Consider the following 26928-nt stretch of genomic DNA (forward strand, 5'->3'; position numbering starts at 1 on the left):
TTGGTACGAGATATTTCTGTTAGTTGCTTATATATCTTAGATAACAGACCCTCCTCAAAGACCTTTGATAAGGCAAAGATTGAACCAGGCTTCAAACTTGGGTCTTCCTGTCTCCACATGAAGGGATCTCTCTAATCTGCTTCTAAGATAGGGGAAAGGTGGGGGAGTTGGCCTAATTGTGGTGTCTGGTCCCACCATCCCCCTCTGATACGAGGGTTGATGGATGGGCTCAGCATTCTGTCTTTTTGTGAAAGGCAGGTCAGGTTAGGGGGATAACTGGCAAGACCAGCTCATATACAGATCTTTGGACAAGACCACAGAGACCATCTAGTCCAACCCCCTTCTTTTACAAATGAGGAAGTCAATCTTGGAAGAAGTATGGTCACTTGCCCAAGGTCACACAGGTACAAAATGGCAGAGCCTGGATATCATCTTGACTCTAGAAACAGAGCCTTCCCAATTGCCTTCCAATGTCTCATTGGCAAAGGGGCCAAAGGTCTCTTTGGGAGTAATTCACACTACTGGGTCAATCAAGAAACAGATTTTTGACTCCATTATGAAATCTATGGGACATGTGTTTAATTCCTTCTCATTGCTTAAATGAGATAACACACATAAGTGCTGTACAAACCTTTAAGTGCCACATAAATGTTAGACTGAGATCCTTGAGGGCAGGAACTGTCTTTTGCCTCTTTTTGTACCTGCAATGCTTGGCATAGTACCCGGCACATAATAAATGTTTGTTGATTGATACTGATTGATAACTATCACCATCACCAACTAAAGAAAAAATGAAGAAACCCTATAGAAGTATCTGACATGGTTCAGAGAGTGGGATTTCATAGGAAACCTGGGGGGCCAAAAGAACTCCACTCTCCTTTCTCTATCTCTCCCCATTCTGCCATCCCATCCATCTAACTGTCCCATTGCTGCTGGCTGGGATAAACTCAGGACCTGAACTAAGTCATTCCCCCTGTCTGGGACTCAGTTTCCTCATCTGCAGAACAAAAAGGTTTGACTAGTTCAAAGGCATCACATGTAGCCTACAAGACTCTCAAGTGTGGCAGGAACCAGATTAAATATAATTAGGAAATGCTTAACAAAATAAAAAAAATAATGCAATATAACATAGATAATGTTGATTTGTAGTCTCCTAAGTCAATATGTGGCTACAGGGACCCATTTTAATTTGGATCTGAGAATAGTGAACTAGATAACAGCTGAGGCCCTTTCTAGCCCCAGATCTTATAATTTTACTCTATATCTGAGTCATAAGACATGTCCCTTCTGATACTGGCTAGGTGGACTGACCCATGGATGGCATTTAAGAGCCCAAAGAGCCTTGATGGGCTAGAACACTGGACCCCATAAAAATAAGATGAAATATGTCATAGGGGAGAATCTTAAGTCTCATACTTAGTTTAAGGAAAGTGGCTGCACATGTGTAAGATGGGCAAACATGAGGTTGGAAAGCAGCCCATCCGAAAAAAGATCTGGGGTTGCTAGTGGGTTGTCAGCTTAGTAGGAGCCAATGGTACAACACAGAAACCACAGAAAGTTAATGTGAACTCAGGCTGCAGAGGCCCAGGGCCCAGGACTAGGGAGGGGCTAGTCTGACTACCCAGCTGCACAACCTCTGGAGTACTGTGTGTGGTTCTGGGAACTGTATTTGCTTTAGGAAGGATATGGACTGTGTGTAACATGTCCAGAGAAAGGTGATCAAGATGGTGAAAAATCGTCAAAAAGCCATTCATACAAAGTAATGGGATCTGTTCCACTGGGAAAAAAGTAATAAAGATCACTTAGGGGGCAGGCATCAGAGCTGCCCCCCAAAGGGAAGGTGGACTAAGGGGACACCAGGCTGCCCAGGAGGTAAGAAGATGGAGTCACCCCAGAGGCTGCCCAGGATTTCACTCAAAACAGTCAGGGCAATGGGTCTCTTCTCACAGTAGGTGGAGTCTTTAACCTCAGCTGTTGTTCTTGCGGGAGGCTGAGGGGAGGGAGATGAGAACTGCGTGGAGGCCAGGCTAGATAGACCCCGGCCTGGTCCTAGGGCCATGGCCATTCCTTCAGGCCACTTTCCTGGGTCATGTACTCAATACCCTTGGCATCTCAATGGGGAAGCAATGAGGCCTGGGACTGGCAGCCCTTGTCCTTAGAAAGTTAGGGAAGGTTTTGTATTTTATTTTTAAACTTAACAAACAGAATAAATAAGCCAACGCTAAATGACATCCCAAGTCATTCATAGTTTTTTCATTCTTCCTTTTATATACCAGCTCCTCTCTTTTTCTATTTCCCATCTGTATGCATTTGTAATGTAGGCAGTCCCGGTGTGTGTGTGTGTGTGTGTGTGTGCACGCTCATGCAGGCATGTGTGTGACACATATATACACATATGTGTACATGTATATACATGTATATTTATGTGTATGTGAATATGCGTATCTGTATATGTGTGTATATATGTGTATATGTCTATGTGTAAATGTGTCTATATGTGTGTGTTATGTGTGTATATATGTATATACTGGGAGCCACAGTTCTCCAGCTTCTACCACTGTAGTCTGCTTTATGTCATTTCCACTTTTTAAAATTCTATTGCAAATATTTACAGATGATTTCCAGCCCTCTATTCTCATAACAATCCTCTCTTCCCTCTTTATCTCAGAAGACGCTATCAGCTCCACTCTATTACAATGAGGTTTTTGTTTGCTTGTTTGTTTTTAAGTGGAGGTTAGCTTGGCCAGGCAGGTCTAGCCTCCTCAGATGCTAATGGAGTTTATGGGAAACAACCAGTTTCGGGAATCCAACCACCATTAGGCTAGGAGCTCCCAGTCGGGACAATCCCCAACATTTGGGCAGAAGTTTGGCTTTCAGCTCTGATTTAGATTTATATCTTTCCCTAGATAATCCCTGGTCTTTTTTTTTTTTTAAGTTGAAGCAAAAATTCAGGCTACAGGAAGTGTTTGGATAAAGAATGGAGCAGAGTATGTTCGCCCAGGTCTGCTAATGGCCAGGCCCAGCGAAAAGAATCCCTGGGAAAAGCAGTTTCTCGGAAAGGCCCTCAGACCTTGATGAGGTATGTAGGACATTAACTTCATTCTCTGGAAAGATGCCTGGAAAGACCGATGGCCCTCTTCAATCTCTTTCTCTACACTGAGTTTTCCTTTCTCTTTTTGTCTGTTGCTCCCATGGTTCGATCCTTTTGGGATCAGCTCTTGAGCTCCCTATTACTTCCTTTCTGTCACAGACTGGGTGTGTCCCTTTAAGAACTCTTAGGTGTGACTCAGGTAGGTCTTTTGTTTCAAAGAAACTGTTCTGGGACTGGGAGGGAATGCCTGTCCCTCCCTCTGACCTACAAATTTCCAGGATGCCAGTCAGTTCCCCATTACTCTAAAGAGTGGCCACCCCTAGTGGGCACAAGACTTCCAAGGTGGCCAGATCTGAGCAGAAGAGGACCACATGTTCCCTCACTTTGGCTATTATGTGTCTTTCAATATCTCCTAGAATTCACCTCAAACTGATCAGTCAGCAGTAGTTTGTGGAATTTTCTTCCGATTATCTTCAGAAAATCAATGAAAACAAGCTTATCTTCAGATCTCTAGCATGTCTCTGGTTTTCCATGGTTCATCTACATTTCCTGACTGATCAGCAATCTTATCTTTCAACTGTTTGAGTACACTTGGGTGTAATTTGTTCAAGTCAAAGACATTTGATCTCTTTTAGAGCGTCTATGTGCTTTCTAACTACCCTTACCCATCTTGGCCTCCTATTCCTTTTGCATCATTTTTGGTCTACCCTTTCCAGTCTGAAGGTCATTCTCCTTGATAGAAAAGAAAATCATAATAGGAGATAAGTAGTGCCATTTTCTGTCTGTCAAGATCCACCATCAACTTCTGACCAGCAGGGTCCCAGGAGCTCTGGCAGAGAAATGCCCAGGTGATGAAGGAAGGTTTCACTCTTAAGATTTTGGAGAAAACTGAGTTTTTGCTGCTCTTGTGACCCCATCAAGCCCAGACAAAAATGGGAAAGCACCTCCCCAGCATGGCTAACACAAACACAGATGCCAACGGGAAGCCTCCTGGGCATCAAAGCTACCCAGAACAGCCTTGCTCTGCCTCACAGGTGTCTCATAGGGATGTGCCTCATTCTCCCTCTTAACAACCAGTCCCCTCTGCAGCACAAAGGCCAGGTCCTGGGCTAGCTCAGCATTTATCAGTTGGGACTGGCCCTCAGAGGAGGAGAGAGAGGCTGGTGCCCTCATCGGTACTATAAGCAACAGGTGCTGCCTTCTGGCTCCACAGAGTGGCTGCCCTGTCTTCTGGGCTGGGTAACAGTTACCATTATCTCTGTCAATGAACTTGCACCAGCCTTGTTTTTATTCTTACCTAAAAAAAACCCTATAGAAGCCTCGAATCTCAGGGTTAGGGTAAGGAGACCTCGGAAACTGTCAAGTCCTGGCATCTGCTCCAGGCATGAAACTATTTACATTGTCCCTAATATTCCTCTTTGGGTCTTAAGCCACCCACCTCCTGTGCTTGGACTCATAATAAATTCCCCCAGAGCCAGCCCTCTTCCAAACTTCTTTGTTTCTGTTGAGAGTACTACCATTCCTTCAGTCTCCTAGGTTTGTATCCTGGTTCACTTTCCCTCATCCCTCATAGCCAATCAGTGACCAAATACTGTCTTTTCTGCCTCCACAGAAGCTTTAATCATCATTCTTTCCACCCAGACAGCTGCTGGCCTAGCAAAGGCCATGATCACTTGTTGCCTGAATTATTGTAACAGCCTTTTAATTGGACCCCTTGCTTCCAGAAACTTGACTAGCCCTGGCAGCTTCCTCTTACTTCCAAAATCAAACACAAAGTCCTCTGTTTGTCACTTAAAGCCCTCCACAACTGATCCAACCATTCTGGAGAGCATTTTGGAACTATGCCCAAAGCGCAACCAAACTATTCATACCCTTTGGTCCAGTAATACCACAACTAGTTCTGTATCCCAAAGAGATCGTAAAAAAGGGAAAAGGAACTAAATGCGCAAAAATATTCTTAGAAGCCCTTTTCATGGTGGCAAAGAATTAGAAATTGAGGGGATGACCATCAATTGGGGAATGGAGTTGGGGTATAGGAATTTAATACTATTGTGAAACAAGAAATGATGAACAGGCAGATTTCAGAAAAACCTGGAAAGACTTGTATGAACTGATGCAAAATGAAATGAGCAGAACCAGGAAAACATTGTACACAAGATCAGCAACATTGTGTGATGATCGATTAGGAATGACTCAGCTCTTCTCAGCAATACAATGATCCAAGACAAATACAAAGGACTCATGAAGGAAAATGCTATCCACGTCCAGATAAAGAACTGATGGACTGAATACAGATGGAAGCATATTTTTTTTCACTTAGTCTATTCTCTTTCATGTTTTTTTTCTTTTTGATCTGTTTCTTCTTCCACAACTGTGACTAATATGGAAATATATTTTACATGATAGCATATATTTAACCTGTATCAAACTGCCTACCACTTGTGGAAGAAGGGAGGGAAGGAGGGAGAAAAATTTGGAACTCAAAATCTTGTAAAAATGAATGCTAAAAATTGTCTTGACATGTAATTGAGGGAAAAAGTAAAATACTATTTTAAAAAAAGGGAAAAAAATGACCAGAATAACAACAAAAAGTCCTTTACAACCTTGTCCCTTCCTACCTTTCCAATCTGCTTTACCTTCTGTGGTCCATCAGCAGTGGCATATTTGCCTTATAAATTTTTTTCCCCTTCAAACACTCTTCAGTCCAAACAACCTGGTCCTCTTATCTTCCTCACATGTGACTGACAGAGGAAGAGAGAGAGAGAGGGAGAGAGAGAGAGAGAGAGAGAGAGAGAGAGAGAGAGAGAGTGTAAAAGAAAGACAGATTTTCCTGAGCGTTCTGGGTAAGAGTTGTGAATGGTTCAGTATGTAAATCACATTTCTTCCTTTCTTTGACCTCTCTGGGGTATTTGCCCTGCATTAGGATCACTGGATCAAAGGTTTGATGAATAGTTGATTGACTTTTCTGGAATAATTCCAAATTGTTTTCCAGAACCCATGGGCTAACTCATTGCTATGCCAATGGTTCCTGGAAGAAATTAGAAGAAAGAGTTACTAGTCCCATTCTGGGCACTACAGTTTTGGAAGCACATTGCTGGAGAATGTCCAAGGGAAGACAGATGATAAGGATGAGCCAGGACTTGGAGTCTCTGTCATGTGAGGGGGTGGGGAGGATGCTCAGGCCAAGTCTTAGAGAAGACTTTGGGGAGGAGGACTCCATAGTTATTGTGTTCTGGCATTAGGGGCTTTCATGAAAGATAGATGAGATTTGTTCTGCTTGGTCCCAAAGGGCAGGACCAGGAACAATGGATGGAAGTTGCTCAGAGACCAATTTAGGCTTGAAGTCATGGAAAAACTTTTTATGACTTAGAGTTGGAATGGGTGGCGCTGAGAGGAGGCGGGTCACCAGAGGTCTTCAAGCAGAATGACTATTTTTCAGATAAGTCACATGGGGATTTCTTTCAGGGCTGCTGAAATCCCTCCCCACTCTCAAATTCTGTGATTTCCAAGAAATAGGATTTAAGAGGAAGTCTGAAAAAGAGAGAGTGGATAAGTGGGTGGCAAAATGATCCACATGTACATGTATGTACATACATAGGTACATGATCCCTTGGGGGAAAGAAAGGAGGTGGTAAGTTGGGGTCAGGCGTAAAGATGAGGGAACTGAAATGTTGAATAGGGCCTCTTCCTTGTTGGCTACCAGGTGGCATTCTGTTCCACAGAGGATTGACTATTGTCCAAGATGGATGTGGATGAAAGACAAATGCAGGGCTCCATAGAGAGGCTCTGGGGCTGGCAAAAATGGGCACAAGTGTATACTGGAGCTACTAAAGTCAGGCATTCATGACTAAAGTAGTATTTGTATATTAAAAACAAAAGCAAGACACTTCTAAATCCACAAAATCTGTCACTCTACAGTGTCTAAGCAAGAAACAGCATGTTCTCAGCAAAGGGACTGGCTGCCATTTTAAAGTCACTGCTATTTTTAATCACAAAAGACTGACTATGTAGGTTATACCATTCACCAGGGTTTTTAAACTGGTGTTCTGAGCATCACTTTGGCTTCAGGTGCCTCTGGATTATTCACAAGAGGCCAGTATCAACTTCTTCCCCACCCCCAGCACAAAGCCTGGTGGCCTCCTCCCACCAACCAGCAGGTGGAAGGCCACACTAATTCATCCTATTATTAGTCTAAGTAAAATATAAACAGGAAGGCAAATACTTTTCAGGAACATCATGTCCCAGACTCAGGTAGAGAATCTAAGGGATGTTTGTCAGATTTGTGGTCTCCCAATAGCCAATTCCATCATTCCTACTTATACTAACAACTTACCCTGCATTTATTTTGGGTTTATTTTCCATATAGTTACATAAAGGAGGGAGGATGTGATCTCCCCCCCTTCACCCAGATCCATCTGATCTGGACTGACACCAACTATTGGACTGTCTTTTTAGTTCAGGGTGATTGGGGGTGGGGGGTGGGGAAGGGGAGACAAAAGGTTTGGGGAAGTGGTTGGGGCTGATCAATCATTTTTTATTGTTGCTCCAGCAGCTATTGCTCTTCCTAGTTGTGTCAGAGAAAGGTGTTACCACCTCATGAGGTATCACAAGGAATTAAAAACTTTTTAGCACATTAATACCACATTATCTGTATTATATCAACAGAGCTGGGAGTGAAAGAACAACTACCCTGGCTCACAATAATATATGAAACTGGAGAGCTTTTTGGAACTATGCCCAAAGGGCTATAAAACTGTGCATACCCTTTGATACGACAATACCATGACTAGGTCTGTATCCCAAAGAAATCATAAAAATGGGAAAAGGACCCACACGGACAAAAATATTTATAGTACCTCTTTTTGTGGTGGTAAAGAACTGGAAACTGAGGGGATGCCCATCAATTGGGGAATGGCTGAACAAGTTGTGGGATATAAATGTAATGGAATACTGTTGTTCCATAAGAAATGATGAGCAGGCAGACTTCAGAAAAACCTGAAAAGACTTACATGAACTGATGCTGAGTGAAGTGAGCAGAACCAGGAGAACACTGCACACAGTAACAGCTACACTGTGCAATGACTGACTTTGCTAGACTTAGCTCTTCTCAGCAATGATCTAATACAATGATCTAAGAAGATTCCAAAAAACTCACGATGGAAAATGCTATCCACATCCAGAGAAAGAACTATGGAGTCTGAAAGCAGATTGAAGCATACTATTTTCTCTCTTTTTTTTGTCTTTCTTTCTCATGGTTTTTTCCTTTTGTTCTGATTCTTCTTTCACAACATGACTAATGTGGAAATATGTTTAATGTGATTGTACATGTATAAACTGTATCAGATTGCATGCCATCTTGGTGGGGGGAGAGGGAGAAAAATTTAGAACTCAAAATCTAATAAAAGTGAATGTTAAGAACAAAAAATAAATTAATTTTTAAAAAACCAATTATTTATGAAAGAGTTGTCCATACAGATTGTAAGCTCTGTGAGGGCAGGGCCTCTATCCCTAGCACCTAGCACAGTGTCTGACCATAGCGGACGTCTAATAAATACTTGTTGATTGATTGACATATACTCTTTTTGTATATACTCATGTATGTATCCATTTTCCCCAATAGACTATAAGATCCTGGAGGGCCAGACCTGTTTTCCCTTTTGCCTCTGTGTCTCCATGAATTCAAATCTGGCCTCAGACACTTATTAGCTGTGTGACTCTGCACGAGTTATTTCACCCTGTCTGCCCCAGTTTCTTCATCTGTCAAATGCGCTGGAGAAGGAAATGGCAAACCACTCCAGTATCTTTGCCAAGAAAACCCCAAATAGGGTTATGAAGAGTCGGATGCCACTGAAACAACTCAACAACAACAACAAAACTCCAGCACCCAGCAGGAATCCTGCCAGCTAGCAGGCAATTAATAAATACTTGCAGAGCAATGGCCCACCATTCAAAGGATTGAAATATGAAATATGCACTCATCAGCTAATCCAGAAGCATGTATGAAATGGAATTACTCCAGGTAGTCAGGAAAGGTGAACTTACCCTTTTTAGAAAGCACCGGCCGAGAAATTCAGGATTTTCAACACAGTTTTCCAGTTCTTTGAGAAAAATTCTAAGGAGAAAAATGTAGATGGTTTTGATTTTTTTTTTAAGGTATTGGCTTCAGAACAATGATCAAAGTTTGAATGGGGGGTGGAGGGAAGGAAGGGAGACTAAAAATACACCAGGCTGTTATCATTTTCCCCCCACACCACGGAACCTCCTCTATTATTAGAACCAGGCTAGACCCAGGGTAGCTCTGCCAGCCCCAAGCCCTAGTGGCAAACAGCCTGGAGCTTCTGGGCTCCTTTTAGTGTGTGAAGAGGGGAGGAAAAGGAGCATTTAGAAAAGAGCTGGGCTGTGTTCCTTTCTCTGCCACTTTCTACTTGGGTAACGCCCCCACTCTGGGACACTGCAAAATGAGGGGGCAGGCTGGGCTGGATGTTCTCTAAGGCCCCTCAGCTTCTCATAGGCTCAAGTCCTAAGAATCTGGGAATACCAAGACAACAAGAAGGCAGGTGGGATGGATGACAATGGTATTACCCAGCAAAGCATTCACGTGCCTTTGAAATGTACATCAACCTAGGAGCATTTATCAGTGACAGTGGGGAAGGCAGAGCACAACACATCTGTCTGACTGCCTGTCTGTCCCTCCATCCATCTGTCTATGCTTGTCTATCTCTCTATGGCTGTCTATCCATCTATCAATGTCTATCTAGGTCTGTGTGCCTGTCTCTCTGTGTTTCTGTCTTAAGTCTCGTGATGTAGAATGCTGGACATGGAGTCAAAAACCTCAGGTTCCAGTGCTAGACCTGCCACCGACTAGTTATGTGACCTTGGGCAAGATGTCTGAACCTCTATTTCTTCCCATGTATCTCTGGTTAGGATGGGGCATAAGTTCCTTGGGGGGGGGGGGCAAGTACTATTTTCTTTGTATTTCCTGTGCTAATTAGCACATAGTAAACACTTAATGAACGCTTGTTGATTTATGTGTAAAGTGAAGGGGTTGGAGCAGAGGAAAGGCTGTACTGCACAGTGGGTAGATTTCTAGAAGACCTGAGCTCTAATCCCACCTCAGTCACTTACTAGCTGTGTGACCTTAAGCAATCATGGCACCTCTGTGAGAATCAGCTTCTTCCGCCTGTAAAAATGTTGGCGATAACACCTGTCGTGTGTTTCGTCCACGGGGTTATTGTAAGAATCAAAGAAGATAATGTGTATAAAGGGTTTTGCCAGCCTCAGAGGGCTCCTTGCTTGAGCATCCTGGGGGCCTTGCCTTTCTAGCATTGTCTCTCTTGCTGGCTTGCATTTGTATTCCCCACTCTTAGCCCAGTCCTGCCTGGTACATAGTAGGTGCTTAAGAAATGATGATTCATTCACAAATTCATGAATTTCCATCTTTGATTTCCATTGGTCTATCTTCTTGTTAAAACAGAACTGTGAGAAGAGGGTATTTTCTCCATTGCCGGTTTTAGATCTAGTTGGAGGGGGTCTGGTGGCTGGGAAAGAGCACTGACATGGATTCAAATCTCACCTCCGATGCTCACTTCTTGGGCCTCAGTGCTCTCATCTGTAAAATGAGAGGCTGAACCAGATGACCTCTGAGGTCCAGATATAAATCCAACAATCCTAGCTCTGGAGCCTTCAGGGACAATGCCAATACAGTCAGCCCAGACATTGACTAACTGTCCTCACTGACTCTGAATATTGGGTAAACTGCTATAAAAATATAAGATTCCCTTTGGCGTGAGTTTGAATGCCTTTTCCTGAAACAAAACCACAAGAACCTGCCTTAGTTGCCTCCATTCCTAGGCTATGTTGATGAAAAGTCTGTTTTTTAATTCTCATCTAGAATTAAATGAAAAGAAAAAAGCCATTTTTGTTTTATTCAAATCCCAACACCTCCCTCACTCTCCCCCTTAAAAAATCTCATGCTGTGCAATGAACAAGGCAACGCTTAAGAAGGCTGGGGGTGAAACCAGTCTGGTTTGGCCAATGACTTAATTAAAGGCTCCAGGCTCCAGCCCCAACATTATGCTGCTTCCTCCTTAATCCAGGGAGGTTAAACAGGAATTCCTTTGGGCCCTGACAAGCGTAATCAGTGACTGGGAGCCCAGGAAGTGAATGTGGCTGCTGCCTCTATTACTGTGATCGAATGCTGGGCTCGAGCATTATCCACAAACTCCTCTGCTCATCAATGACACAGAAAGGAAAATGATGGAAACTCTCACCTATATTTCTTCTTTGGGATCTCGTGGGATGATTCTGTTCATCCAAATCAGGCAGCCTGCTTTTGATTTTGTCTTACATAGGTATAGTTACTTGTAAAGCAATGTGGCAGAGGAGAAAACACTGGCCTCAGGGTGGAGAAGACCTGAGTCTCTTCTTGGACACATACTAGCTGGGTGACCCTAGGTAAGTCACTTACCCTCTCAGTGCCTAAGGCAGAAAAGTTGTTGATCTGCATTAGTAGAAGGCATTCCTACACCAATGAAATTATGGGTCTCAGACATTTGTGGATATGTATGGATATGCATGCATGTGATTATATACATATTTCTACACATTCACAAATATATGTATTTTCTATGTACATTTGTTTGAGTATATCACCTATCCATGAAATGATAAGTCTCAGATATGGCTATATATATGTACATATATGCATATCTACATATAGATGGTTTTCAGTGTATGTCTGTGTATGAAAGTCTAGTTCTCAGAAATATGTATTTATACATGCATACACACATGCATTTTCAATATACATCTCTATATCTGTACATACACTGATGAAATTATAGGTCTCAGACATATGTATGTATGTATGCATGCATTTATGTTGTTCAACTATTTCAGTCATGTCTGACTCTTTGTGATCCCATCTGGGGTTTTCTTGGCAAAGATACTGGAATGGTTTGCCATTCCTTCTCCATTTTATTTTACAGATGAGGAAACTGAGGCAAACAGAATAAGTGACTTGTCCAGAGTCACACAACTAGTAAGTGTCTGAGGCTGGATTTGAACTTAGGTCTTCTTGACTCCAGGCCTGGTGCTCTATCAATGGATAGAACTACCCAGCTGCCTTCATATTCATATGTACATACATATGTCCACACACAGATGCATTTTTATGTACATCAGTGTATGTATCTATACACACCTATGTGAAATTATAGGTCTCTGATATATGTGTATATGTATACACAGACTCACACATTCATATATCCACACATATATGTATTTTCTATGTAATCTGTATATATATATACACACATATCAATAAAGTTCTAAATCTCAGATGAGATTTATATACATATACCCTCACCCTTATATATTTTATGAGTGTGTATATGTCTACACACGAACATGTATTTATAGACACACATGTAAAATAATATGCAAGGTAGCATAGTATTGGGCAAGAAGAGCTGGCATCAGAACCAGGAAGATGTGCGTTCAAGTCCAGCCTCTGACCAATACTGGCTGGTAGCCCTGGGTAAATCACTGAATTGCTCAGGGCTCGAGGTGGAATCTAAGACCCAGAAGGTGCCCCCCCCCCGCATTAATGAGGGCATTCCCTCCCTGGGATTTCCGCACATTATGAAATCATAGGGATAGTCCATAGCCTTAATAAATTTTAATTATATTATAGTTCGTAACATGTTTACAAAAAGAATGAGGAAATCCACACTGACTTTCACCTCAAACTTCCAATTTAAACTATTGCAGTTAAAAGGTAACCAGCCCACTGCTTTCTGCCCATTCTTCATTGGAGCTGAATTTCTTGCATATGCCAATTTCCCCTATTGGAGAGAAAAATCACTTAGAGGTTCCTACACTACCTTCTCTGGAAGTCTGGAGTTTGCACTATCCTTCCTCAAACTCGTGAACACTCCTCTATCTACACACCGTACCTGGCAATCCTCTGCACCCTCACAGAAGACTGAAAGCTCCTTGAGGACCTGGACTACTTGATTGTTGAGTGCAATGCCTGGCACGAGAGTCCTGAGTAGGGTGAGTGGTATTGGAGCTGAGTTTTGAAGGGAATGAGGGATTCCAGGAGTGGGAGGTGAGGAGGGAGAACCTCCCAGGGAGCAGGGATCATCTGGGAGATACATACCTGTTATGGAATTCATGGATTTCATGGAGGTTTCCAAAGAGAATTTCCTTTTTGTTCTGAAGGGCAACTGGGATCAGGTGATTTAAGTCTGGATTGTCCATTTCTGCCGCATAACCCTGCAGAGGGTTCAGAGGTGTTAAGTATCACAGCTAGAACACAGAAAGAAGATGCTTCAGATTCACCCCTTTCCCTCTCACCCACTCAGGTGAAAAGGTGCTGGCTTTACAATCAGAAGATGCAGGTTTCAATCTCAGATCTGTACCCTGAGTAGCCATAGGTGAGACATTTACTTCTCTAGGCCTCAGTTTCCTTCTCTGAAAAACGAAGAGGTTGGACTGGGTGGGCTCTCAGATCTCTAAAGTAGAGTTCGTCTGCTGCTGCCTCCCCCCAGCCCCCTCCTGGGACCACCAACATTAACAAGCTGACAAATGGGCAACCCACATGCCATCCCCCCACAAGGGATCCTGACAGCTTTCAGCCAGGGTTGCTGCCCACCCTCCTTAATAAGTTGCCCTCAGAAGTACCCTCTGCCACTAACTACCTGTGTGACCTTGGGCAAGTCACTATACCTCTGGACCTTAGTTTCCTCATTTATAAAATAAAGAGCTCGGATAGATAGGAGGTACAAAATTCTCAATTAGAACCAGATTACAATACAATTGGGAAATGTTTAACAAAATAAATAAAAATACAACTGAGTCAATATGTAGCCATCAGGGATCTGTTTCTATTTGAGTTTGATGCCACCGGACTGGATGCCCTCTAAACTCTCAATCTATGATTTGATAACCTGCATGACCTTGGGCTAGTCACTTAACATTCCACTCCCTAACACTTTACCTGAACTCAGTTTCCTGGATAACAAAATGAAAGGAAAACCATATCTATGATGCATTTTCTATTTCACCAAATTTTCCCCGAAGTGTGTATGCCTGTTGTTAATAAAACAGCTATCAAAATACTTTGCAAGCCTTGCATTTTTATGAAGTCTGTACTTAAGAAGAATAAAATGCTTTCCAATCACAAAAAAGGGCAATTGTCCCTGGTTTTTATCAGCATGGAATGCTGAGGAACAGAAAAGATTTTTCTAAGGTTTGCCTAAGGCATCATTTGAGAAAAGTTTTACGTAAGATTTGATTTTGCTACATCAGATGAAATGCTAGCCATCAATGCAATTTAAACATTTTAACTAAATATCTTGTTACCAACTTGACATTCACCATCAATGCACACAACTATGCTTGCTTAAGAACTATTTACATTTAAATGAATTAATTTCAGTGTATAAGGTATCAGAGTGTTTTTTTTAAGTCTCTCTCTCTAAACCCCATCAGAATTCTTTGCTCATACATTCTCATGAACTTTTTCTCTTTGTATTCCTCATACTTAACTCTCTTAATTGCCTTAATAAAATGAGTGTATCACAATTTATTTAACCATTACCCTTTTGTTGGACACTTAGGTTGCTTCTCATTTTGTTTCCATAAATATGGAATATGTATATGTATATATTTTACATATGTATATATTATGTATACATATATTATATTTTACATATGTACTTTATATACATGCACATATTATATTTTACATATGCATATATTATATACATATATATTATATTACATATAATGCTGCTGTGAAAATCTTTGATCAGATTTTTTCTCATTTTTGGTAACCTTTTTTGGGGCAGTCACATTCTTAACCATGGAATCATTGGGTAAAAGGGTGTGATTATTTTCATAACATTTACTGTGTACTGCCAGATTGCTTTCTAGCAGGATTTTAGAACTTTGCAATTCCGCCAACAGTGAATGAGTATTCTTGTTTCTCCACAAGTCCACCAGCCACATCAATGTCATTTTTACTATGATTTTCAGTCTACTAAATGGCAGGAGGTATGTGATCTTATAAAACCAGAAAGCGTTGGTTTTTTTTTTTTCATTAAAATCTTGATGGAAATTATTAAGATCCAAGGAAATGGGTGTGTGTTTTTTTTCATGGGTTAAGGATTTGGACCTGTGATTTCTTTAGAATAGGGGACTCCTGGTATGAAAACTCCCTCTGTAAGCATAGATTAACAATCTGCCCAGTGTTGGAGAATTGGATGCTTGGGGCACTGAGAGGTGAAGCACTTGCCCGTGGTCAAGTAGGGAGTAAATATCAGAGGTAGGATTTGAACCCAAGCTTCCTGAATCCAAGGCTGGTCCTTTGTCTTTTAACCTGGACAGATTGGATTCTTATGGTGCAACAGAATCTCAATAGGATCAGGGTATTTCCAGAAAGGTAGTCAGCTTACCTCAATTATACTTTGAAGCTCCTCAACATAAACTCGTTCTGTCTCAATCAGCTCATGCATGATGTGGCTAAAACAGAGAAAGACCAAGATGCTTCAGAATCCAGAGCAACACTGTGCTGTTGAATTTTTCTCCTCCCTTATACTCCTGGGCATTAATAAAATGATGGGTTCTAGTTTCAAGAGGGGCAGCTAACTTTGTTTGGTTCTATTGTCTTACAAACGCATGCCCTTGGTCACAAGGGGAAACCAGGACAGTGTGTGTATAAATCCCAAAAATCCAGTAGAGATAAATGGGTCACAGAGCTGCCTTATGGTATAAGACAGTCATTTGTGCATTTAAAAGAAACAATTAAATTGTTAATATATTTTCTGGGTTCCACTCCTTTGTCCACAAATCAAATTCAGAGTTGTTTAAAAAAAAAGCTCTTTTAAAAAGTCATTGTCACTTATTTTCTCTTAGAGGCCAGATCTAATCTTCCACATTCACTCACAAATGCTAATTGAATATTGGGGACAAGGTGAAGAGATGTGGGCTGGATTCTATGAACAGACTAGAAGAGCTTGCCTTTACTGTGTCAATGTCAAAGTGGATCTTGGGGGAGAGTGGGTCAGGAGAGGATATAGGAGAACCTTCATTAGAGTTCTCAAGTCTGTCAGTGACTCCGTGCTGGTTCCACATGTTCACGAAAGATTGGAATGAAGCCACAGATGGCATGCCTGTCACCATTGTAGATAGCACAAATGACAGAGTTGGATACAAGGAGAATGAAGGGTTGAATTGAATTAGATGAAACTGAACTGGGATGAATGTGAAGTTCTACACTTGGGTTCAAACAATCAATTTTGTTAATATAGAATGGTGCCTGGTAGGAGGGGTGGATTCATGGTTAGACAACAGTTCCTAAGAAAACATTTTAGGATCCTAGCAGATGGTAAATTCTATGAGTCAACAATGTGATGTGGCAGTGCCACAAGAGAATGCCTTGCCCTGGTCAGTCTTATCATGCCTGAAATAATGCATTCATATTTTAGCACCACATTATAAGAAGGATGTTGAAAAATTGAGGGCAACCAATAGGATGAAGGGCCTTGAGTTCAGGTCATATGAAGAGAAGAGAAGAGAAGGGAATAAGCACGTGTAAAGTACCTACTATGTGGTAAGTATTTGACAGGTATTATTTCATTTGACAGGAGAAGGCAGAAGGAACTGAAAATGTTTAGTCTGGAGAAGAGAAGACTTGGTGGGGTCATATTTTATATGAAAAGTCCTTTCCCCACAGCACATTGGTAACATATTTCATGATACATAAAGTCTTAAATGTTACAATGAAGGACTCTAGTGAATAGTATTGGAAGGAGGTCCAGTTCTAGCACTTCTCTAGGGACCACAAAGTCTTCCTCCAAGGTTCAGTTCAGGGCAGAGCTGGGCCATATATCCCAGTGCAGAGTTTGGGGCAGAGCCTCCTCCTCCAAGCATCTGTGTCTGCCAGAAGGAGGAGCTGAGCTGCTCTGCCATCAACTTCTTGTAATGCTATTCATGCCCATTCACATAAACTGTTTCCCATTGGTGCCTAATCACCCCATGGCATAGTAACGGCCATGCACATGTTGAAAGTGCTGGATTAACTTTCTTCTAACTCATTCCTGATCAAACACTAGATACTACTCAACCGTGCTTCAGCTTTGTAGTTTGCTACTGTAGGAAAATGCTCATTTGCTAAAAACTTTGGAAAAGAGGGCACATGACCTCATTCATTGGCAGCAAAACCCATAAACAGGAAACAAAAGGGAAAGGAGCTTAAGCTATGGAAATAATTGTTAAAAGTCACAGATTTAGATCTGGAAGAGACCCTGGAAGCCATGGAGTCCTACCCCCTCATTTTACTAACATGGTGGATAGTAAGGTAGCATAAGGGATAGAGCGCTAACCTTGGAGTCAAGAAGACTTAATTTCTAATCCCGCCTCAGACATTTATTAGCAGTGTGATCCTGGGCAAGTGTTAACTTCTCAACCTCAGTTTCCCCATCTGTGAAATGGGGATAATAAAAGCACCTACCTCCCAGAGCTGTTATAAGGGTGAAATGAGATAATATTTTTTTTACAGCACTTTGCAATCCTTAAAACACTATACAAATGTTAGCTATCACTATCATTACCGTATTTGGGCACCCCTGACCAATGCTCAGTGCCAAAGTCTGTCCTGCTGACATCAGTTTGTAACACTGGCTTCTTTGATGGTGGAAACTGGTCTTCTCAAAACTGCCTGCTGACTTTAGAGCCTCTTTGATGAAACCAGGATAAGCTCATTTTCTGTGACCAATGGCATCCCCACTGCCTCCCAACTGACTGAAAGGGTGACATGACAAGAACCTTGTTCCCAAGATACCCCAGCCTTGTCAAGGGTGACAAGAGCCTCTTGTGTTTATTATCTGTGATTGTAAATAAACCAGAAAGCAAAATCTTTGCCTCATCAGAGTGAAGCACCAGACCGCCTGGGAAAATCCATCAGGGTGCATGTTATTGAGCCCCAGTGGATATGGGCAGCATCTTCTAGGAAAGACAGGGCACCTCTGAGTCACCCTCTGGTAGCTATTTTGGTTCTAATGTCTCAAAGGTCCCAAAGGAAACTACGAGGTCATCTTTCTGCAGCCCTGAGATAATGTATGTAATTCGTAAGGCCGGAAGCCCCATTCTACTGTGCCAGAAATGATCATTATCATCATGACTAGTAAGCAGGGCAGGGCATCCAATTGTCACTTATCTATTTCTTGGCAAGCACAAGGATGCTCCTTTAGGCCCTCAGTTTGATTTTCTTTAAGATAAATACTAACACTTAGATCATGGAGTATGAAAAGGGTACTGCTTCTGGAGTCAGAAGCCTTGGGTTCAAGTCCTGCCTCTGCCACTGGCTATGTGTGACCTTGAATAACCTCCTTGGGTCTCAACTGGTTCCTCTATAAAATGAGAAAGCTGGATTAGATGAACTTTAGGTCCCTTCCAGCTCTAAATTTATGCTCCTAATTACATAACAAGACAAATGTAACTTTATTGTTGTTCAGTTGAGTCTGACACAGGGTTTTCCTAGCAAAGACACTGGAGGGGTTTGCCATTTCCTTCTCCAGCTCATTTTACAGATGAGGAAACTAAGGCAAACAGGGTTAAGTGACTTGTCCAGGGTCACACAGCTAGGAAGTGTCTGAGGCTGGATTTGAACTCAGGAAGATGAATCTTCCTGACTCCAGGCTCAGTGTTCTGTCCACTGTACCACCTAGCTGCCCCAAATCTAACTATAAAAACTTGCTGAAATCACTATCCCATGTTGTACTTGAAAACACATTTTTGGCTTATCCACAATTGAATTATCTCTTCAGCCTGAATTATTCTCAAAAGAAACCTCTTACTCAAGGCAAAGAAATCAATTTAAAAACTTATGAGTAGATGCACATATTTTAAAAGAAAAAACTGTTAGGGTTGTGCAATCCAATACACTACAGAAGAGGAGAAAGCATCACCAGTTGCCAAATATTTTTTTGAAAGGCTGGAATCTTTTTTAGCTAAGTAGACATTCCCAGGAAGTCACCCATCAAGTAAAAAGATGTGCACCTTTTCATATTCTTGCATATAAATGCCGCAAACCTACACACACCTCTCTCTAGGTATGTGTACATGTAATAATAATGGATAACATTTATATAGAGTTGTAGTAGTTTGCAAAGCATTTTACAAATATGATCTCATTTTAGCCTCACAACAGCCCTGTGAGGTAGGTGCTACTATCATCCCCATTTTCTAGAAAATTGAGCCTGAGAAGGGTCACAGGGCTTGCCCAGCATTTCACAGCTGGAAAGTGTCTGAGGCCAGATGTGAACTCAGGTTTTTCTGACTCCAGGCCCAGCTCTATCCACTATGGCACCACCTAGCTAGTAGCATCATGGCTGAGGTCCTGGAAAAAGGAAGACCTGAGTTCTAATCCTACCTCTGACATGTGCTGGTTACATGGACATGGGTAAGTCACCTAATTGGACATACTTACCCCCTACCTCCACTCAGGCAACTCTTAAGACTTTAAGCTATGGGAGAGTTGGTGACCTGAATTTGTTGAGAGAGTCTCCACATGGGAGAAGAGTTCCCCACACCAAAGAAATCACTGACCCAGATCAAAATAAGTACGTATGTAGAGGTATATAACCTCTATCTTCTAAATAGTTCAAGTTTCAAAAGAAAATCCCTATGATGTCACTGGGGGTAGAGAAGAAACCCGGTATTTTGAATCTAATTTCTAGGCAAGGACCCTGAGACCTGAAGCAGATGAAAGGCTTATCCAAGGAAACACAAGACATTTTCTAAGATGTCAGGAATGAAGCCTGTTGCTTCATCAACTTCTTTTAAACATGAACTTAAAAACAATTTTGAGCAACTATAAATGAGGGGCCTCATTATTTTAATATTTAATATTATTTAATATTTAATTCTCGAATGAATTAAATATGCCTTTCATTTTTCCTCATGTGATTCGCAAACATTTGTACTCTCCTAGAAAGTTCTTTTGGACAGATCTGAAAAATAATCTGTTACATTTTCCCACAAACCAATCTGAGAAGTGCTAAAGCATTTAAATGTTAGGCCTTAGAAGTCTAGGGGGAGATGGATACTATAGAATCGGGGACTTGCCAGCTCTTAGCAGACAAATTTAGAGTCAGATTTTGAGACAAATCTGGGTGGAGTGGGTCTATTCTTTAAAGTCATCCTGTCCAAAGCGACAATCACACAGCCTGGGTGTTGTTGCTCCTTCTGCCTTAATTTCTCTTCCCAATCCACAGGGACATTTCTAATCCGAACATCAGATTACTATTAACATTTATCACATTATCTCCTTTTCTGATAGGGTCACTAGCCTGGTAGATAAAGGAAGTGCAACATAGAATTTCAATGAGCTGGGTGACAAAATGTCTCATGATGCCCTTGTGGACAAGGTGGAAAAATGGAAGGATTGATGGTAGTGGGGCCAGCACCAGCAGCCTCCAGCTGGTCTGGCAAAAGTGAGCAGGAACGGACTTGATATGAAGAGGTCCCAGGTTAAACTCCCACCTCTGATGCTTACCAGCTGTGTGACCTTGGACAAGTCATTTAACATTTGTGAGACTCCATTTTCCTCTTCTGTAAAACAGGGATATTAGCACCTTCCTCACAGTGTTGTTGTGAAACCCAGATGAGATATCCTCTGTAAAGGGCTTTGGAAAATTCCATAAGGCATTAAAGTGGCAGTTATTATCCATAGCACAGATACGCTCAAAGGTCATCTCACCACTGGGTGGGTGGGGGCTCTTGGTAGAGGGAATGTTGCCTGTGACTGAACATTTTGATATTCTGTCCCAGTCTTTCCAGGTACCACCAGCCCAGCCCACCCCATGCTGGTGCCTGTACCCTCTCAGAAATTCCTCTTTCATTTATTGTATATGTATTTAATTATCCACATGTTTTGTCCCTCAACAGAAGTAATCTCAGAGACCATTTCATTTGGCCTTTGTGGCCCCAGCACTTAGCACATACTAAGTTGAAATGTGATAAATTCTTGACTGGTTGAGAGACACTCCCTTCTGGTGTGCAGAATTAGCCACAGGATCCTGGGAAGTTCTGAATACTCGGTTCAATTTAATTATAATTCAATAATCACAGCTGCCATTTGCAGAGCTCTTTATGTGTTCAAAGTTTCCAGACATCATCTCCTGACAGTGGGAGAGGAGCCCAAGGGAAGCATTTTGGCCAGTGAGGCAACACCCACAGGGTTATGTTTTTAGAATAGTTTGATAACCATATTTCAGTATAATTTAGTTTTTTTTATAATCCTATTTCATTTCATGCACTTAAAAGCCTTATTCTGACAAGGGCTTCTCCAAACTGTTCTAGGGTTCTATGACCAAAAAAAGGGGGAAGAATCCTGTCCTAAGCCTCCTCTAAGTGTTTCTATTAAAACTTTATCATCACAAACAAGATTCCAAAGGGGGCATTTCTGCATCTGTGCTCACAGTGGAGAGCAGTATATAGATGGGTACTATCACAGGTCTTGGCTGTCCAGGCTGGGAGAAGTGGTTAGCAACAGGGAAATTCAACCAAGGACAGCTTGCCTAATCTCATGGTTGAAAGGAAGCTCAGCTGACATGCTCAGCTGTCTGGCCCTTGAGTGAGGGAATGAACACACGCAAAAACAGTCACTTCTTGTCTCCCAGAGCAGCAGCTAATTTGGGAGTCACAAGGGACTCTCCCAGTTGGGAAGAACCCTCGCTAGCTGAAAGAATGTGGCCAAAGTATGTGCCTTGAGAGATGGAAGATATCAACAGATGCTTAGAGGGTGGAGGGCCAGAAGCCTTCCTCACCTTCACCTGACATTATGAGGATACCAGAGGGAGGCTTTGGTTGCTCCCCCTCACTACATGAACAGCCCATCTTCTCTTCTGATTAAGCAACGTTTGTTAACATCTTTTCCTCCTATTCTTTGGAGTTCTCAGTTCAGCTGTTTCTGTCTGTAAACCCTCCACTTCACCTAATTACATTTCATTATGTTAGAATTGGCCCAATGTTCTCCAGGGGTGGGGACCCTGTGGCCTCAGGGCCACATGTGGCCCTCTAGGTCCTCAAGTGTAGCCCTTTGCCTTACTCCAAACTTCACAGAACAAATCCCCTTAATAAAAGCATTTGTTCTGTAAAACTTGGACTCAGTCAAAAGGATGCACCCGAGGACCTAGAGGGCCTCAAGTGGCCTCAAGGTTGCAGGTTCCCCACCCCTGTTCTAGCCTGTCAAAGTTCTCTCTGGATCCTGCCTCTAGCATCCAACATTAGTTATCCTGGCTAGCCTTTCTGCGCACTCTTTGGAGTCTGCTCTGACCCAAGTGAGCGCAGTGCCTGGCTTTACTTACCTTCTACATCACATATCCTAAGACAGAGTCATCACTTCCTCCCAAGGTTCCCATCACTTCTCCTTAATTAGATCAGGATCAGGCCAGAAGAATGGTTCCCCTTAATTGTTTCCTCTGTGTTTCCAGGAATGAAATTATCACTAAGGCAACGCAAGGCAAGAATGGCCCTCATGCCCCACTTTTGGCAGGGCACGCCCTGGCAGATGCCCAGAGGGCCGATGTCCTACTTCACTGCCCTATCATGTGACCCCATGCCAGGGGTGTGGTGTTTCCAGAGTTCCTTATCTACTTCCCCAGGCCCATTGGCCTCTAATTCACTCTCACAATCGGGATTTGATTTCTCCTTTCACTCCAATGCTCTCTGCCCCATTCCAATTTGTGGAACCTACCAGTATCACAGAATTATAGCATCATAGAATCCCAGAGCTGGAAGGGGCCGGAGGCTCCCTCATTTTAGCAATGAGGAAGTAGAAGTCCAGGGAGGAGGATTAACTTGGAATCATGGGGTCATAGGCTAATGATCTCTTAGGACCTCAAAAATCATCTTGTCTAACCCCCCATTTTACAGTTGAAGAAACTGAGTCCTAATAATAATAATAGAGCTGTTTATATGGGGCCAAGCACTTTACAAATGCCATCTTAGCTGATCCTCACAACAGCCCTGAGAAGTATATGCTATTATCATCCCCATTTTACAGATGAAATAACTGAGTCAAACAGGATTAAGTGACTTGCCCAAAGTCACACAGCTAGTAAGTGTCTGTAGCTGGATTGGAATTCAAGTCTTTCTGACCCCCAACCCAACACTCTATCCACTGCAGCACCCAGCTGCCTCAAGGAAGGCAGATGGCATTCTCTAAATTCCTAATGTAGAATAGGAATTGTAAGCCAGATGCAGGGCTGAGGTGGAGAGATGAGACTGACCTCAGAGTGAGGAAGATCTAGATTCAAGACCAACCTCTGACACATACTGGCCTTGTAACACTAGATAAGGCAATCAGCCTCTCATTGTCTCTAGGGAACTCTCAGAGAATTGTAGATGAGGCACTCCCCTCCACTGCTGGAGGGAGCTCCTCACTGGGCTGTGGTCTATAGCTCATGAAATCCGAGGCTCCATCCAAATAAAATACAGCCCCTTCCCCACAGGGTTCTTGTCAGGCTCAGATGAGAGAATGTCCAGAAAGTGCTTTATTAACCTGATAGAGCTATAGGAATGGTGACCGTTATTAATGGTAGGTCAGACCCCCTCTTCTATTGATTCTATGAATCTCTTGAGCAAGGTACACCACTCGTCTCTCTTTCTGTCTCTGTCTGTCTCTTTCTTCTGTTTCTGTCTCTCTCTCTCTGTCTCTCTCTCTCTCTCTGTCTCTCTCTCTCTCTCTCTCTGTCTCTCTCTATCTCTCTCTGTCTCTCTCTCTCTCTCTCTGTCTCTCTCTCTCTCTCTGTCTCTCTCTCTCTCTCTGTCTCTCTCTCTCTCTCTGTCTCTCTCTCTCTCTCTGTCTCTCTCTCTCTGTCTCTCTCTCTCTGTCTCTCTCTCTCTGTCTCTCTCTCTCTGTCTCTCTCTCTGCGTCTCTCTCTCTGCGTCTCTCATTTTTGAAACTGTATAGGACCCAATACTGATCAATCTCTTTTGTCCAACTGTCCTAAATTAGCTCCAAGTCTCTAGATCAACTTTAGCTGATTATAATCTCTATCTCCAAACATGGAATGCTTTCTATCTCTCCCATCTCTGTCTCTGTCTCTGAGCCAATAATGCCTGTGTCTCTGTCTCTCTAGAGAGCAGGTTTGAAGGGACTTTTTGTCACTTCTCAGAAACATTCCCTATCAAGACCACATCTCCCTCTATAATCCAAGTCAGATCAACATACAGATGCCTCTCAGACAACACCTTTCCTTCCTCCGACCAGTCGATGAATTGACAAGTATTCATGAAATGCCTACTATGTACCAGGCACTGTGCTAGGAACAAGGGACACAAGTACAAAGGATGAACCCAGCCCTATTCACAAGAAACTTGCATCTCAATAGAAGAGACAATGAATATAAATAAAAGCACACGCAGAAGGATTGTAAAGAGTAATCATAAAGTAATTAGTATAAAGTAGTTTGGGAGGGAGGGCTTTAGCAATTCAGGGAATCAGGAATGTCTTCATGTGGAAGATGGGGCTTGAGCTGCTTCTCAGAGAAGTTTAGAAGAGTGAAGGGTTTGGTTTTTTTGTGGGGTAAAGGGAGATAAGGAATTCAGTTTTGGACATGTTGAGTTTGAGATTTCTTCCAGTTGGAAATATCCAATAGGCAGTTGGAAAAATGAGGACATGTAGATCCGGGAGCCATCTGTGTAGAGATGATAATTAAACTCCTGGGGACTACCAATGTTACTAAGAGAGAGAACAGAGGGAAAAGAGAAGGCCTACGACAAAACCTTGGTGAAGACTCCAAGTTAAGGTAGGCAATGTGCTTGATGAGCTAATAAAGAAGATGTAAGAGGAGCAAGTGAATGGGTAGAAGGTAAACTAGAGGAGAACAGTGTCATGAAAGCCCAGAGAGGAGACAGTATCCAGGAGGAGACGCTGGTCAATAGAACCAGATGCAGCCGATAGGGATAGAGCTTGGTAGAGACTGGGAGCTGGGTATTGGGCTTTGGGAGTCACTAGGACAGGTGATCATTAAATGTATGGCAGCTAATGAGGTTACTGAGAGGGCCTAGAGGGAAAAGAGAAGTGCTGAGGATGGAGCCCTGGGTACACTTTTACTGGATGGAGTCATTCCTTGAGGCACCTGGGGATCCAGAGTGATATTCCTTGGAGGACAAGAAGTTCCTTCCTTCTCAGAGGAGCCATCTCTGCCCTCTACAGAAGGACAGGAGTGTGGCACAGTGGAAAGTGCCCTGGCTTGGGAGTCACTGCTCCTGGGTGCAAATTCTGTCTCCGATTTCATGCAGGTGGGAACATGTATTATTTCTCTCTCTCTCACCCTTGAAATGATTATGCACATACTTCTTGCTGACTTACTTGTGAATCCGTTATTTTCCCTTCCATAGAATTGGAACTCCTCAAGCATTTCATTGTTGGTCTTTGCATCCCCAGTCTCTTCCATCTAAGTAGAAGTTTAACAAGGAAGAGGAAGTTACACTTCCTTTGCCTGTGCCCTGGCACACAGGGGTAGGGTGCCCTCCGGGTTGGCATTTTCCCCCCTTGGCTTGCTAGAGTTGGCTTTACCAAACAGAAAGGCAGGTGGCATGCCTGGAGGACAAAGGGGCAGGCGGGCTGGGAGCCATGCCTCATTTCCATCCCTAACCATTCCATGTTTATTTTCATAGAACAAGCAATATGGTCACACTAAGTGAGCAGCTTTGCTTGCTCGGTGGGTGTGTTGGTGCACATGTATATTTTTACACTCATGGGTACTGTTCATGATTGTCTATTGAATCACAATGAGAGTGACTTTGACTTTTAATTTTTTTTCTGTTAATGATGTGGACCAGATCTAGTAGAGACAACCAGCAAGCATTTTTATTAAGCACGTGTTATGTGCCAAGCATTGTGGATACAAAAAAAAAAAGAAACAATCAGGGTGGACCACCACTCATCTGACCTGTCCACCCTGCTGTGAGGTGGGGGAGAAGGGAAGGTCCAGTCCAGCACCCTCTGAAGTAACCCTGGAGACTATGAGCTTTACCATTTACTCATCTGTCCTATGACACTGCCTGTTTCTCTCCCTATCCTAGTATTCATCAACCACCTGCCACATAGGAGCAACCTCTCACTTACTCCCGTCTCCCATTCTCCATCCCTATACTCCTCATTTCTACCTACTTAAACCCTGCCCCTATCCCTTCCACTGTGCTCCCCAGGATTCTCATTACATAGAGAATAAACTTCCTTTTGCCCTGGCCCTCTTTCTCTCACACTCCTTCCATCTAATAACGCCATCTGAGACCTGACTTCATCATGTCTACACAGCATCAGCATTCCCAGTCACCCCCTCTAGCATTGGCTGTTCCTTCTATCATACCGCCTAGCACACTGGTCCTAAAGGAGGAGTTGGATGCTCCTTGATCCCCACTCCCAGACTCTTTATCCACCACCACTCAGCAACTTCTCCACCTTTAAAATCCACTTCATCAAAACTTTTCCCTGAGTCCCCATCCTTGTGACTTTTATATGCTGGCCCCCAGGGTGTCATCCATCCTTTCTCAAGGAGGCTTGCATGTGGCTCACTATCTTCTCCCCGATTTCTGCCCATACGCCAAGGGATTTCCGAGTTCACACTGATGATCCCTCAAACTCCCTAATCTCTCAGTCCGGTACTCCTTCGCTCTACTGCAGCTACTCTACTTTTGGGAAGTTAACTCAAGAGATCACGCCATTGCCCCCAAGTGTTCCATTTCCATGACTCGATGAAATTCTGACATTCCTCTGTCTGTCTTTAGACTCTTGTTATTCCATTTGCCCTTATGTC

At 42.7% G+C, this 26928-nt stretch overlaps 1 protein-coding gene across 1 annotated transcript in view; it reads right to left on the reverse strand.

The window, feature by feature from the left end:
• The window catches only part of MCF2L2 (MCF.2 cell line derived transforming sequence-like 2), a 280804-nt gene that overhangs the window by 89161 nt on the left and 164715 nt on the right, over positions 1-26928 (reverse strand). Inside the window, exons 16-18 of the mRNA XM_036755690.1 lie at positions 15553-15619; positions 13254-13369; positions 9134-9203 (exon numbers count right to left, since the gene is read on the reverse strand). Coding sequence (XP_036611585.1) covers positions 9134-9203; positions 13254-13369; positions 15553-15619 — 253 coding nt within the window. The remainder of the gene's footprint in view (positions 1-9133; positions 9204-13253; positions 13370-15552; positions 15620-26928) is intronic.

The sequence above is a fragment of the Trichosurus vulpecula genome, chromosome 4, assembly GCF_011100635.1.
Source record: "Trichosurus vulpecula isolate mTriVul1 chromosome 4, mTriVul1.pri, whole genome shotgun sequence".
Lineage (NCBI taxonomy): Eukaryota > Metazoa > Chordata > Mammalia > Diprotodontia > Phalangeridae > Trichosurus > Trichosurus vulpecula.